Consider the following 15,806-nt stretch of genomic DNA (forward strand, 5'->3'; position numbering starts at 1 on the left):
CCTAGGCAGCAGCTTCCCAGGGGCCCAGTTGCAATGGGGACACGCTGGTTGCATCGCTCACTTCACCTTGTATTTTATTTTATTTTATTTTATTTTATTTTATTTTATTTTATTTTATTTTATTTTATTTTATTTTATTTTATTTTATTAAACCATCCACAAAGAGTTACCGTAACTTCCCCAGCAGCAGCCACCTGCTCGTGGGCCCCTTACAAGGCCCAGGCACTGCTGGATGCCCTTCACTGCCACAGCAAGGGCTCAGTGGCTGAGCTGCTGCCACAGCACAGGGATCCTTAAAAACCCTAATGGGCTTGAGGAAGCTGTGACTCAGGAGGTGATGAATCACGCTGGCCCTGCTTAAGATAGGGCTTTTTATTTGTTTTTCTTTTTTTTTCTCCTTCCTCCCCGTGCCCCCCTACCAGATCCAGGAACACTGTCTGGCCCATCCAGTTCTGGTGCCACCCAAGGGCAGTTTGGAGCACCTTGAAGGCCATGGGGCTTCCACCCACCAGGTTTCAGAGCAGGGCCCTTGGCAGCTTGCAGCCTTTGCTAGTTTTTCTTAGGGCTGGATGGTCCCTTGAGACTGTTTGTTTTTCCAGCCCAGAGGAGCCAGTTCTGACTTACTTCTGGTGCGCTAGGAGGGAGCCGGCCTCAGCCCTGGCCCGTAGCCACGGGAATATTGCTGCCTGCCTGCTTGCTCCTGCCCTACTGATGGGCAAGGCTGCTGTTCCTCAAAGCCACGCTGGAAGATAAACGGGGACCGACCTGTGTCAGCATTCCAGCTCAATTCCCAGGGATTGCACAGCAGAGACCTGCTTTTGTGGAGGGGGCAGCACCTCAGGTTTCCTCTGCGCTGGGGAGCTGCACCCGGAGGGCCTCTCTCTCCCGGCTGCCGGTGGCCACGATTCCTGCTCGTGCGTCGGGGGCCAAGCCTAAAGTAAGCAATGGAAAACTCTGCCGCCGGGGTAGCATTCCTCGCCCATTCCCTGTGCTTTTCCTGCCCTCCCATGAAAAAAATGGCTGCTCCAATGCTAAAAATAAAGCGGGCTGTGTAAAAATAGCAGCCTCCGCTAGTTGCTTTGAGAGTGGCACTCGTTTTTTCTGGCTCTGGCGTGCCGCTCAGGAGATGATACGGTGCTGCCCAGCCTAGGGAGGGATGAATTGGTGCTCGGGTCCTGCTCGCTCCCTGGCCTCTGACTGTTTGACCCTGGGTTTTTCCGAGTGCTGCATTTACCTCCTCCCTGGGGAGGCTGTAGCTGGGGCAGGGGAAGAAGTGGGGAGAGTGATGCAAATGGCTCAAGGAGGGGGGGGAAAAAAGAGGGCAGGTGGGGGAGGCCTATTCATTGCGGCCCCCAGCAGGAAGCAAGGCCCTTGGAGGGGCATTTGGGAGGGCTGTGGGGTCACTCAAGGTGGTCAAGGGGCCAAAGTGGGTGCTCAGTTAGGGTGAGGGATTGTGAACACCAGCCATAAGGGCAAGAGAGTGAGCGACACCGAGGTAAGAAAGGGGAAAAGAGTAGGATGAAGGAAGAAATTCTCAGTTTTCTTTCAATCTTGGGATTGGGATTCCTTATTCCCAGCTCTGCTCTGTTGGGTGTTACGAGCAGGGAGGATAGGAAGACACTTCCGTGCACTGCACAGCCTGCAGAGGGAACAGCTGCTTGAAGACAGCGTTTGGGCAGACAGACATAAGAAATAACATGCAATGAGTTGTGCTAATGCCTAGGTGGGAACGCAGCTGCATGCGGCAGGTCTTGGAGAAACCTGGGTGCCCAGGAACAGCGCAGTGCTGGGCGAAACTGCCAATTCCTGCAGTGAGAATGGGCAGCAGCAGCTCAGGGCAGCAGCGGATTGTGCAGGCACTTCCCAGGGTCAGGCTCATCACGCAGTGCTTTAACTAAGGACCTTTGGACAAAAAACAGGCCCCGAGGTTTGCTGTGGGTCCAAAGTTCACGAGCGGGGTCCATGAACTGAAAAGCAGGCACGAGCTCTCCTGCGGAGGGAGGAAAACAGTTGCTTTGGGGTCTCACCGTCGCGCGGGTTTTGGGGCTTTGTGTTTTTCCATACTGCTGTGATGGGGGGCTTGGCTGGTTTCGTGTGTGTGTGAGGGGGAAGCCCCAACATGCAAAAGTTTGTTTTTCTTCCAAAATGGAGAAGAAAAGAGACATTTCTTCACCTGCTGCAAAGCAAATTTCCCCTATTTTGCCACTTCAAAATTAAATATAAAAATATTGCAACTGTCTGGTCGATGATTTTCTTTCGGGCTTTCTCATTTTGGCTGCGTGTCAGATATTAAAACTGAAGACAAGGCAGCCTAAATGTAGCTGACAGAGAGAGAGGGCTTTTTGCGTTCTCTGAAATCTGTTCCTGTCGTCACTCTTGCTAAATCAATGTTTTTGCCTAGTTCAGCTGAAACTGTGTGTTACCCCTGCACATTCTCTGGCTGAAATCCTGGTTGCTACGAAATCAGCCATGGCCATCCCAGGGCTCTGGCCTGGGATTCTCTCCATTTCTGTTTTATTTTTATTATTATTTTTAACCTCTGCGCTCATGTACGCTGTGTGGCCCTGCAGCCTCTCAAAGCATTGGTTAGAGTGTACCGAGGGCTGAAACCCCTTGCAGAAGATGATCGCACATTGCGAAGGGCGAACTGGTGGCTTTTCAGTTTTCTGACCTCTGTTCAAAGCCGCTCAGCTTATGCCCTCTCAAATTGCTTGCAAATTCATTTCTTTTTTTTACTGCACCGGGGCTTCACCAGGAATTATGGGCCCTGTTTTGCAAGCTCTGAAAGAGGAAGCTTGCACCAGGCAGCGGGCACCAGGGCTCAGCGGAGGCTGCTTTGCAATTCAGCTCATGGGGGGTTTCCCATGTGCAAGGAGCAGGTTTAGATCAGGGCCTTCGGGGTCTCACGGGGGTGTCTCTCCCTGCAGCACGCAGCTCCAGGGGCTTCTTCCCTGCTTTTTTTGTTATGCTCTCTGGGCCACACTGATTCCCAACCTGCTCCCTGCAGCTTCTCCCACCACTCAGGGACCAACACTCCAGACACTCGTTCGGATTCTTTAATTAATGTATAGAAAATGCATTAAAAAAAGGAACTATACATAGCTAAAGAGCGGTCAGGACTAAAAATACTAGTTAACAACGGTTAACAAGCGTCAATCCCATTCTCCAAGCTACGTTTCCATTGCAAGGTGGGGAGGGTTGTTTAATATATTATTTATTTATATTACTTATTTTATTTATTTATTTACTTATTTCTACCCCTGCCCTACTGCCATTTTGTCGCACTGATTTCTTTACCTCATCAGGGTCTGTCCAAGGGATTTTGGTGCCTCCGTTCTTCCTTTTTGCTCATTCTATTTTGGCAGCAGTGAAGCCTCCAGTGTCAGGCCTGTACCCAAGGGCCGTATTTTGTTGTTGCTGTTGTTTTGCCTGGATTGTCGCTGCGCATCCTCGCTGCTCGGAGCAGGCGCCGGAGCCGGCGGAGCGGCGTGGCTGCCTGCTGGGGCCATGTGCTGCCCAAAGCCTGGGTTTCGCTGGCTCCTGGGCAGGGGTGTCCTCGCATCTTCGCTCGCTTCCCCAAAGACCCTTCCCTTTAGAGGAGCCAGAACAGCCACCAGCTCCTATGGGCGGATGGAACTCGGTGTCCTGGGAGTCAATGGGCAATTAAAGTGGGAATTAAAGGGGTTTTAGGACACCTACTTGTTGCCCTTTCACAAGCTATTCACTTGTACCTACCTCACTAAAGTGGCTTTACTACAAGTAGCTCTTCCTTCTTTGGTCGCATTTTAAAGAGGTGAGCAGAGGTGGGTTTAGCAATTGAGCAGGATTGGAAACGGTAAATTAAACTAGGGGAGAGAGGTGTGGAAGTTCCCTGGCATTCCCAGAGGCTTAATATTCCCGTCCCTATGTGTTAGCGGGTTGGACTGAGGATAGAGATGCCAAAATTCCTGGAGATGAGTTGTTCTGTCCGAGCTCCCAGCCGCGATGGTGCTCCGCAGCGCCGGGAAGCGCCGGGCCTGCCCCAGCCTGCCTGGGAGCTGCTGGGGGCCCAGGCGAGCGCGGCACCTCCTGCTTTCTCATGTGCTTTGGGGAAGCATCAAAACGCTGCTCAGCCAGCTGAACGCTGCCGGCTGGTTTTAGTGGGCTTTGCTGGCGATGGAGCTCTAATGCTTCCTTCTCTTGCTAAAGCAGGAAGGTCTCCCACTCCTAGGGACAAGCAGGGTTTGGGGTTAGAAAGCAGAGGTGGCTTTGAAGGCCACCAGGATCCAGGGCATGTGCCATGCTCTGCTAGGGGAAAAACCCGCTGTATTGCTCCCCATTGATGCTCTGGGATTTAACATTTTGCACATGGAAGTGCAGTTTGGCTGGTGGCTTCTGGTTCAGTCTGGAGCTTGGTCCAGATAAGAGCCCAGCCTTGCAAGCTGGATGGGGAGAAGAGCCACCAGGTTGTTCAGGAGTGATTGAAGCTTAGGTCTCTGGAGATGAACACGGCACAGGAGACAGCTCTGTCTTTGGTGGCTTTCCAGCCTGTTGCCAAGGTCTGATTCAGTTTGACAGCTGAGCTAATGAGGGACAAAGACACGTCTGTCTTGGCTGGAGAATTAGTTCAGAAAAAGTTCATCCTGCCCAGGCAGTGATGGAGTGTCAAATCACTTGGCCATTCTGCAGCATCAATGTTAAGCATAAATATGCTTGAAAACAATGATGGGAGCTTTATCAAAAGAAATGTATCGGACAATGCTGAAAAACAAAATTCTGAAAAAATTCATCTTGCTTATGGGCCATGTGAATGAGGCACGAAGACCAATGTGACTAGCTTGTCTTTGCTAACTGTTTGCTCAGACTTCGGTTGGGTTATCACCAAGACCACAACGTGCAGGCACCTTCCCTTAAAGCGTTTTTAGAAACTGTGTTTCCCCAAGGTAGCGAACACAACACCCTGGTGCTCTGGGTGCGTGATCGGAGATGCAGCAACGTTGTTGTCCAAGTGAAGGTGGCCCCTGACTCAAGAAGGCCTCAGGAAGGAAGCAGAGCAAGAACTGGAAGAGGAACCAGGAGGGAGCCAGGACTTCTTGCCGGTAACTTTTTAGTATTATTATTATTATTATTATTTTCTGGAAGAACCTATCTCAGTTTATAATGACATTATCTCCAAGAGTGTCCTTCTGCCTCGATGTTGCAGTTCTGGCAACTAGGTGCTGTCATCACAGCTATAGGACTTATGAAAGTGATGAGAGACATCAGCAGGGAGGGAAGAACATATGACAGGAAATCTATTTAGAGAATAATCAGCCTTGTAAAGATCTTTAAAAAGATCTTTAAAAAGATCTTTTGAAACTCCTGGAAAAAACAAGGCTGAAAGAAAGCTCCTTCTGGGGTCTGATATATGAGGTTGTGATTTGGTTGAGCACATTTTTTTATTTTCCACTTGTTTGTTTTGTGCTTACAGAAAAGAGAGAGGTTTCTTGCCTTTTGCTTGACAGCGAATGTTGAATTCCCATATTTCTACTCGGTAGAAAAGCAAACCATGTCACTCACCCATGCACTCACCTTCTAAAACAGGAAATTAATACCATCCACTGTCAGTGTCAGGCCCTAGTTATAACTACTGGACTAGAGGGCTTTTGTTAATGCACTTTTTATCCATAAACTTGGGTCATATTGGGAAAATATTACTCTGCAGTTCTACTAGGAGTCATCTTATGTTTTGATCAGTTCTGCCTCTTGCTTCTTGTTGGTTTGGGGTCCTAAAATGAGGCAGGTCGATCTGACACACTGGCTGTATACTGTGAGAGGTTCCCTATTCCTCATCCTCTTTGACCCATTCCTCAGTCAAATGATGTGTTTGATGCCTGGTTTGACACCAGTGGGTTGTTAGAAGAGATGCCTCACTTACATGAGGTGCTACTGCACTGCAGCATCCTTCCTCCAGGCCAGACTGTCCACGTCAGCTTGTAAACTGACCACTCAAGGGGTTCAACCCTGTATCTAATCCTGACCTCTGAGTGAGCTCTGTTATTGTGTGCCAGGCCATGGCATAGATAAGGAAGCCACGTTTCTTACTTGATGTCCTTCAGCTCCACACCAGTGGTGAGTAACATCAGAAAATCCAGGGGCATGACTGTGAAAGAGACTGTGCTGAATTGTAAGCGACTGCAAAGATGCCTTTATGCTGCCTTCTGGAAGTGCTTCTTGAGACAAAGCAACTTCAGTGTGATAAAATGGAAAAGCAGTGTTTTGCATTTGTACTGCTGCCTTGGCTGTGGACCCAGATATGAGCCGCTTTGTACTTGCATGTAAGAATCAGAAGTGGGGACAAGTCCTTTCTCCTAGACCAGGCCAACCACAATGCAAAACATTGTTTAGAACCCTTAGCAGAGAGGACTAAATCCAGTGTGACACTTGCTTGTGATAAGTGGGAGTAGTGTCAAGGAAAACAGACCACAGACGGAGCTCTCCAAAGAGTCCACCTTCTTTAAGAAAGGAGAAGTAAAGGACAGGAAGAGCAACTCATCGGTTCTTTCTAGAGTTTCAAAGTGATGTACAAATCTTACTGGACTAAGCATTCCTTCAAGGAAGGGAAGCAGCTGTATTTCCCATTACAGAGATGATGATACCAAGGCACTGAGAATTTGTGTCCCTCTTGCAGTCACAGGGATGGTGTAGGAGCAGGAAGGGTATGAGCATTTCTCAGCTTGTACTTCTCTTCCCTTGTCTGCATCATCACTGTTCCCCCTGCATGCACAGAGGTCCATAAGCCTAGCTCCTGGGCTAGGATGATGACTGCTACATACTCTGCTGGATTCCAGCTGGACTGTAGCCCTCTGGTAACTCCTCTGGTTGCTGGTCTTTCTCTGACACTCTTTGGTTTGGCACCAGCTGCCTCTATGGGAGTCCATGTGTTGGCATATAAAAATAGAATAAATGGGTCCAAAATAGACTTAAAGACTGCAGAATTTTTTTTTTCCCTCCCAGGTTGTCTCGTTTATCTCCTTTCCTCCCCCTTGAGCTAAACAGAACCCAGATGATAAATATCATGCACCATAACTGTGGTGAGCTCAGCTCACAGAGGACAGGAGTGATGAGCAACTCTTGGTCTACACTGTCTGCTGGAAGAGCTGGTGTTTGCGAGATGATGGGAAGCTCAGCACCTGCCAGCAGAGAGGAGAGAGGTAGGGACAAAATCAGTGTCTGGCCACTCTTACATGGTGGAAACAGCTGCATCAAGATCCTTGGGGGTGAACATTTCTGCCATGTCGCCCAAGAGTCTGACAGGTCCTGGGCTGCAGGGAAGTGATCTGCCCAAAGAGAGGGTCTGCCCTGTGCTGTGGCCAGGCCTGTCCCCATCCCAGTGGCTGGTGAACAGGTTCTGCTCTGAGAACGGGGAGGGATGTCATGGCAGAGATGGTGGTGATAGGGCAAGTGAAATGCTTCTGACAGGGGATGCTGGAGATTTCTAAGTCTTTTAAAAAATATCAAAAATCTGTCTTTCTTTTCATGTTAAGGGCAAAGGTTTTGGGGCAGGAAGCCTGGAAATTTGTTATTTCTCTGGGACTGATGCAAAGCAATGAGGTCTTTCCTTTTCCATGGCCCTTACTTGTACCATGGTTCCCTCCAGGACTAGTGAGGGGCAGATTGCTATCTCAGAGGAGTATTTTTTTCCCTTTTCATATTATAAAATACAAATGACAGAAAAGGTCAGGTGGTGGGAAGTGGGAGAGGGCTCCTGCTTCCTCAGAGCTGTAGGGACCGTCGCTTCCTCCCGGAGATGTTACGGTGGTTGTAGGGTCGCATCTTCATTTCCACAAAGGGTATGGAGAACTCGTGGCCTTTCCAATGGTACCAGTTAATCCCCTGGCAGGAGGTGAAAAAAAGTACAGGGTGAAGAAAAAACAAAACACAAAACAAGAGTGGGAGAGGAAGGAGATAAACTTGAACTCTGCAGAGGTACCAGAAGGAAGAAAATAATTTGTTAGGTTGGGAGCAAAAGATTCTTATGCTGCTTTGGCTTGTTTGGTCATTCTCACCTCTCAAAAGCTTCTGATTTTATAAATATATATTATATATATACACACACACACCCATACACACATATATATATTTAAATGTGACTTAGCAAGCTGCCTTGGTAAATGACCATGGCAGCCAATATAGAGTGCAAAGCATCAGCGTCAATGACTCAAAAGTGGCTTCTCCAGTTGACATGGGATAACTCCTGAAGTGCTCCTGACTCCTGAGCACTGACCACAGCCACAGCTGCAGCCTATGTCTGCTCTCTTGATAATGAGGAGGAGGCACCACTTTTGCCTCAAAGAAAGAAAGAAAGAATCTAGCAGGCAGTGAGGAAACGGGAAGGGACCAACAGGCTAGTGAGTCACACAGTTACAAGAAGTGCTATGCCAGCTTTGCCCTTACCTGACTGTGACGGGACTCGCCGTACTTTCCATTGAGGTTGGTCCGGTGGCAGTTCTTGTACCACCAGGCCCCTTTGTATGACATGGCACAGTTGGTCACAGCAACATCGTTGTCCCTGTCCTTGGTGGAGAAGGGGCGGCCTTGGTGATAGGTGAGGGAATCCCCTGCAGAAAGACATGCCACTAAGGGTAACTGGCAGACAAGGTTGCTCTTGGCTTCTGCATCTTGCTGCTCAAGAGCCTGCACCCTCTCTCTGCCATCCTGCAGCCTAGGGTGCTTCAGCTTGAGGCTGTCTTCAGGAAGCTCTCTGATGGGCAAAGCCCAGTGCTGCTGTGTCAGCCACGCAAGCAGGTTTAACAGCATTCTTGCAAAAATGGCTAGTGTTTGGCCCCTTTAAAATGAAACTATGCAGCGGGTTGCAGATTTTCCATTGCTGTGGGAGGGTAATAAATTCACCCTGCAGCATGGCATGGCATTAATAGAACTGTGGGTACTGTTGAGTGAAGTGACGCCTCTGACTATTGACCCGATTATTGGAACAGCAAGAGCTATTACATTAAATATCTAATCCCCACTGGAAAATTCCCTGTGTCTTTGGTGGGATTTATCCATCTAGTTTATATGACGAACAGAAAGAAAGGGCTATGGATTAGTGCCTGGCTGTTCCAGAAGAGTAGGAAACAGCTTTGAGTTAGGATTTCCTTTACAGTTTCAGACCCACCATTCCCAGGAGCTTCCTACAACACATTAGGTGCTGGCTAGCATGAGTTTCTACCGGAGGTGCCGTTGTATTCTCCTATTCGGAGCTTGTACAGACTCCTGGAGTCGCCGATGGAGAACTTGTCGTAGTAGGCGTACGCTGCCTCCTGGCCGTCCCGCATGTCTATCCGCAGTTCGTAGCGCCCCTGGGAGGTGATCTTGTGGATGTTGTCCAAGCCTGGCAAGACAAGCAGGGAGACACCCGCTGAGACCCGGTGCCTGGATATGCTCTGTAAACAAACTGAAAAAGCTTTAGGCAAATAAAATAGCAAATAAAATAGATTTCGGAAATGAAAGTGAGGAGAGGAACCACTGAGTAACAGAGCTTCTGGTTAGGTTTTGCTCTCTCGTAGCACTGGTTGGGTCTGAATTCTCTGTCCCTTGCTTTTTAGCGCCACTGAATCTGGGGGCAATAAGCTGTGGTGCTTGTCCTGTTACATATACATCTGGGTGATAAACTCCCTTAAAAAACAGAGTGTATTTACATTGTAGAGCTGGCCTTGGTCATGCTCATTTTTATGGGAGAGAGAGATCTATTTTGGAGCTGTGCTGAGTCTCCCATTTACCCTTTTCCTATTTACTTTGAACAACTGTCTTGCTCACTGAAGGGGAGGCCTGTGAGCCATAAATACCACTTGCTATCCAAGGAAAATACCAAATTCTGGCCCACAAATTCCCCCTGTGTACACCCTTCTCAGTCTGGGTCTGTCCTTGGAGGAATCTACGGAAGGATTCAGTTGTAGAGGACATTCACACGGCAAACAGAAGTGGTCCAAGGAATTAGATAGTACAGTCCAGTGCTGGGATTTTGCTGCCATGAGGTTTAGGCAGAGTCAAAATGACAGGCTCGTGTATTAACTTCACAAACCAGGGACCTGCTGGCCTTTGTAACTTGCTTTTATGTTGTGTATCCATGTATGATTGCTCTAATTCAAAGGGCAGGGAATGATCAATGGAAGAAAAGTGGTATTAAAGGAGAGGGAGATCAAAGAGAAGTATGGCAAAAAGCAAGGAGCTACCAGTTGAACAAGGCTGGGAAAGGGAATTAAGCTGGCAGGGGCAAGCTGTTTGCCCAAGTCATCGTTTGCCGCAGTCTCGGTTTTGACAGGACCAATGGAAGACAGAACAGTGAAGGTGTTACCCAGCCAAAATTCATCTTCCAGGTTTCCAAAGCCAATCCGGTAGTCTGCCCACTTCCGGAAGAAATCTGTCAGCCCATTCTGCCGCCTCTGGAATACCTGCAGGGGTGAAAAATGGAAGGCTGATGGCCTAGCTAGGCCTTGGGCTACCAAAAAATGAGGGAATATATTGCCCTTGCGTAGTGCCTTTCGAGGCAGAAAACTGCAATGCTCTTTCAGTTAATGTTAATTGCAGCTGTGCGAGGCTGCAGATGTGCAGATGAATAAACAGAAAAGATATTTAATGATATCCTCAGAAAACCAGTGTTATAGTAGGACAGAGTCAAGGAACCAGCCTTCAAACTTTTTGCTTGCCCCCAGACATGGTGATTCTAGTTTTCTAGCATGTGATTCTGCACTTAGCTGGTTCCTTCTGTAAACCCTCCAGTCTGATAGCCGAGGGGGTGTTTTGGAGTAGAAATAGATACAGGAAAATTTGTAAAAAGACTTGTGCTAGAAATCACTTATTATTGTTTTTTTTCCTTTCGACATCTGCTGGAACTTTGTGTAATACATACAAGTGAGTGCTTGTAATACAAGTAAAATCAAAGTGCCAGAGCACTCTTTACTTAAGTTGCCTGTCCATCTAAGTCAAGTTGAGCTGTGATTTTGCAATTTGACAGCAAAATGGGTATTTGCCTCTAAAATGCTCCTGTGTGGATCCAATATGGTTCATGCCTGACACCTTCCAATTGCAAAGAGTAAATATGAATCATTCACTTTGAAAGCTACTAGCTATTAATTTCATTTATAGAACAATAAATCAATTCTAGCTTCAAGATTTTGCTCCCTAAAAGCACAGCAAACATGTCAAATAAATCAAAGAACATTTCTCCAAGTGTAACTATTAGTGCTGCTCCCTGTGGCACGGGAAATGCAGTGCTAAGCCTGTTCTGATCCTGCTCGGTGCAGTGCTTTGCTGTGCCTGGCAGCTCTGCTGGATGGGGCAGCCAGCTGCCTCCGTTTGCCATGGGCACACCACACTCAGTGCCTTTGCTGGGCTTGTGGCTCTGCTCCTCTGCTGAGTTATCTTCTGAGCTCTTCAGGTAAACAGGATGTGGCCTGCTCCATCCTTGGTGTGGACAAGGTTTAGGAAAACCATGCTGGTGCAGGAGGGAGCATTCACTGTTATGGAACCATCTCTCTGGTTCCACTGCACAGGTGCCTCTGAGATAAAGCTGGGGTGATTGTGCTGCTTGATGGAGTGTCCATTACACGAGCCATGGACTGGGCCATGTTTTCTGTTGTTTTTCATGTGGAGGGTGGTGGGTGGCCATGGCTGTGACACTGGAGGGCAGCCCAGAGCCCAGGCTCAGGGTGGGCAGATGGGACGTGCTCTGCCAACCAGTGTGGGTGAGCAACCACCCTGCCTCTTTAGGGGCGGGTTGTGCCCTCATGAAAGATGTTGCTCATGTGGTCAGAAGAGAGCCTAAGGATTGAGAGGGTAGCCAATATGCAAGGAAAAGGCAGGTTTGGTAACTTCTTCCTTTTGTGCTCTTGTGCCAGCCCACAGCATGAAGTGAAGGCAAAAGGGTAAAGTGATATCCAGTATGCCAGATGTTTCACCCTGCCTGCTTGCTCTTGCTCCTTCTGGCCTTAAAAATCATTGCAGGTTGCAGGTGAATGCTTTGCTGTGTGACCCTGCCTCTCTTGCCACCTCCCTTGCTGAAGGGGTGGCATTGCCTTTGTGAAAGAAGGGGCCTTAGGAAGGTGCAGGGGAAGGGCCCCGTTTGGGTTGTAGCTGTGCACAGCTACTTACAATCCAGCCGCCTCCGTCCGTGGCCATGTCGCAGTACACCTGCACCTTCTGGCCAAGGTCGCCGTTGACGGAGATGGTGTAAACCCCGCTCAGCGTGTCACCATTCAGCAGGTGCTGGGCGCAGTCCTGAGGATTAGCAAAGACGCGACCGCCTGTGAAATGGAAGAAGCAGAGCTTAGGCAGGGAGGACCCCTTCCCATGTGCCACAGAGGCCAGCTTCAGCCCCAGCTGGTTACAATCCAGGAACAGTCTAACTTTGTGTCCAAAGCTATTCTGGAAGGCAATGCTAACTATGAATCTTGGTCAAAGGCACTGGAGAATTTAATGAACTAAATGTGTAGCATATATAAATTAATCTCTCAAGTGTCCCTTACCAGAAAGGTGCATGATAACATAACTGTGAATGATGAGAAACGTCACTTCTTGGAAAATGTTTTTGGATAGCCTCTGAAACCCTGGGGTTTCAGCTGTCAGCAGCATATCTGGACTGCTGCAAAGTACCAAAACCTGTTCTCCTCTCAGTATCTCTAATTCTACCCAAGTACTGTGGCTTCACTGACTCCACAGGCAGATTTACACTAGACAGACTGCAGCTGGTAAGCTGAGCAGGAATTGGGCACCTGTGGGACTAAACACAAGAGTCCCTGGGATGGGACTCTGTCCCTGTTAGACCGAGGTAGCCTGAGCTTGTGGCCACCTTCCAATTGTCTTCTAATAAAGACACATCGTCATTTGAGGGTCTAAACTGCAGCAAGTCTTAACCACAAATTCTCAGCGTGTTTCAGCAACACTGAGAGTCTAACTCTAGCTTCATTTTCTTTCTCATCTAGCACAAAAGGGAGATTTGCATCTTTTTGTCACTGCTGGTGCATCTGGATGGAGGGTAAATGAGTTCTGTGTTGAGCAATGTCTAATAACAATCTGCAAGAATGGTTGCAATTGCACCTTCAAAGAGTGTGAATGGAAAGCTGTGGGCATGCATCACAAATGTGAGACATGCGGTAGGGTGGCAAGGCAATGGTTCATCCCCTGCATTATCTTCCATTTGGGTATATTCCCTGCCACTCTTCAAACCCTTGCGATGTAAAGAGTCAATGGTTGTCACTTTGTCCAAAGATTGAAGAACCCCCCACTTTTCTTTCCTGTCTCTATGGTCTGTAATGTAACGTCTAGTGAGATGGTGTTTGCACTTTCTAGTGTTAAACAATGAAAATTGCATCAAAGAAGACAGCCGCTTCAGACTCCCCTGAGCTCTGCAGAGATTACTTGTTTCTTAATTTACATTCATATCTTTAAAAGTCAAGCAGACCTTGAAAGACATTTCCAACCACTATAAATTATAAATACTGTATCTATTTCTTCCTTTTGTCCCATCTGTATACAGTTCCCCAAGAATCTTATGCAAACATGAGACAAAGAGGCAGAACTATTGATATATCAGAAAGAATGAAAGAACCATGGGATATGTACTGTGCACATAAGGAAGCAAAGCTTTTAAATTAAGCCTGGGTTTTTCTCCTCCTCAAACACACTCCTCCTCCTTGCAAAGCACCCAAATATGCTGTCAGAGTTAATTGAATGCAAGACCCTATTTCCTAGCTAAGAGACTCTGGCTGAGGATTGCTTTGCCTTAGTGGTGGTTCCTGAATGCTTCTGTTTCATAGATATATAGGATAGATGGGGAGAAAATGGTTTCCTGCTAATGTTCACCTTCAAAACAAATTAGACTTGTGTTCAGATGATGCATTAGGATGCATCAGCTGGCAATAGCATCTCAAACACTGTCAAGGTATACAATTTTTGTTTAATAGAAACAATGCTCTCATTGCCTGCCGTCAGTGGCTTTTTTTTCCTGTTTTATGCTAGCTAAGAATACAACTTTGTGCAATTTCATCGCTGACTCCAGTGCCACTTCAAAGATTACACACATTTTTCCATCACCTGCTTGAACTGTACTAGCTTTATGTGCCAACATAAGAGGTGAGAATAACAGGAAAGCCCATTCTATAGAAACATTAGAAGAGTCTTTTCCTTTTTATTGACATAAATAGTTTCTATTATCTCTTAAAAGCAGGTGAAAAAAACCTTTGCATGTACCCAGAACGGAGAAGTGTGTCCACAGTGGTTCCAAATTGAACTCCAAGTAGAGAGGAGATGACTTTCAGTGCAGGGGAACGGATATCATCTTTAGGCTTCTTTTTTCGTTTTGAAATCCAGGAGAAATGTAATTAGATTTGGCTCAGAACAAAAGTCACTATGTGTAAGTGGTCTTGCAAGGCTTTTCAAACAGAGCAGGGACTACATGCTTTTCATGGTCTCTATGCTTGCAAAGAATGGGGCAATAATGACATTTTCATGCATTTTTCAGTCTTACTAGCTAAGTGCTCTGTCTGTAAGGGTTACAGTGGCTGTTGGATACCAACCATTTAATTTACAAAGGAAACAATCCTCTTTGCCTTAGCAGATCATGATTTCTGTACAGTTGGCAGAGAGGGGAATATTGCAACCAGATGGACATAAAATTAGTGGCAACACAGTCATGTCGTCATGCTGACTCCACTTTGCTGTGACTCTGCTGATGCTGATGGAACTGCATCTGCTTCATAACTGTAAGAGATCAGACCTTGTCTACAAAGCGGGGCAACCAAATGGGTTTCTCCCCAGTCAATACAGGAGTATTCCTGTCCGTAACAGCAGTTTGTGTTGCCAGCAGCACAGCTAGGCCCGCGTGGCTTCGTGGCCACCTGTCTGAGTGCTCACCTGTGGTGAAGGTGGTGGAGGTGAAGCCGCTCCGCACGGCGTTTTGGGCAGCCTGCAGGCGCACGGTGTACTCTGTTGTCTCCGAAAGGCCCTCCAGGCGGATCCAGGTGTCTTCGGCATCCACAATCAGCTCCTGTACGTGGGTCCCAGGAGGAGGCAGATACCAAGAGCAACAGATGAGAAAAGCAATGGGGAGCCTAAGGAGCTAGTGACTACAGAAGGGAGCTAAAAGCTGTTACCACCTTTGGTGTCTGACTGAGGGCACTTATGTACACTCACAAACTCAGTCCTCAGCCTTCCATTTTGCAGATAGATTTCATCACTCCCATTTTACCAGCAGTTCAGTGAGGCTGAGGAACTGAGATCACACTCTTCAAACACCAGCCAGAGGGAGGACTGATGCAATATGGCCAGGGAATATGGCGGGCTGTGTCATTAGGCATTATTCCTAGGCATTCATAGAATGTGATATGATGTTGAAAAGGCTCAGATTGCTTAAGACGGACTTCAGACTAATGCAGAAAACCAGCATTATGTCCATGGACATATATAACTTATAGAGCTTTTTGGAGTGGTTTGGATGAGACAGAGAAAGTTGGTTTGGACACAAAGCTGAATTCTTTTTCCTGGAGATATATATGTTTGCAATCAGTGTGTTTATTTACTGACTCTTGACTGGGATCTAAATGCACTCAATATAGGGCATGACAGGTTGCCCTAGCACTGTATGGAGCAGAGATGGCCAAACCTGATTATTGGCCAGTTTCGGCTCTGTTAATTCCTGTCACATTATTTTTCCTGGTCTTCAGCCAATGCCACATAGCACTATATTGAACTCTTTCTGCAAAAATGTTATCCTTTGGTCACTCTGAGCAAGTCATGCTGGCAAAGAAAAGAGACAATTTGCAGTTACTTATTTCTGATAGTTTGGAGCA

At 47.4% G+C, this 15,806-nt stretch overlaps 1 protein-coding gene and 2 long non-coding RNA genes across 4 annotated transcripts in view; 1 reads left to right on the forward strand and 2 right to left on the reverse strand.

The window, feature by feature from the left end:
- Window positions 1-15,806, forward strand: part of LOC148594670 (uncharacterized) — a 372,746-nt gene that overhangs the window by 19,023 nt on the left and 337,917 nt on the right. The gene's annotated exons all lie outside the window — the stretch shown is intronic.
- LOC148594672 (uncharacterized) lies at window positions 5,212-6,440 on the reverse strand. Its single transcript, XR_015913385.1, has 2 exons — window positions 6,208-6,440; window positions 5,212-5,293 (listed from the first exon to the last, which is right to left on the reverse strand). It is a non-coding gene; the product is annotated as an uncharacterized LOC148594672 (long non-coding RNA).
- Window positions 7,266-15,806, reverse strand: part of TNR (tenascin R) — a 77,096-nt gene continuing 68,555 nt past the window's right edge. For both annotated transcript variants that reach the window (XM_088524861.1, XM_088524860.1), the window contains 6 exons: window positions 14,872-15,004; window positions 12,112-12,263; window positions 10,316-10,412; window positions 9,191-9,352; window positions 8,416-8,579; window positions 7,266-7,854 (listed from right to left, as the gene is read on the reverse strand). In XM_088524861.1, the coding sequence (XP_088380987.1) occupies window positions 7,735-7,854; window positions 8,416-8,579; window positions 9,191-9,352; window positions 10,316-10,412; window positions 12,112-12,263; window positions 14,872-15,004 (828 nt within the window). In that variant the 3' untranslated portion in view covers window positions 7,266-7,734. The remainder of the gene's footprint in view (window positions 7,855-8,415; window positions 8,580-9,190; window positions 9,353-10,315; window positions 10,413-12,111; window positions 12,264-14,871; window positions 15,005-15,806) is intronic.

Source organism: Tinamus guttatus, unplaced genomic scaffold (assembly GCF_059628265.1).
Source record: "Tinamus guttatus ecotype Peru unplaced genomic scaffold, ASM5962826v1 Tinamus_guttatus_pri_ptg000215l, whole genome shotgun sequence".
NCBI lineage: Eukaryota > Metazoa > Chordata > Aves > Tinamiformes > Tinamidae > Tinamus > Tinamus guttatus.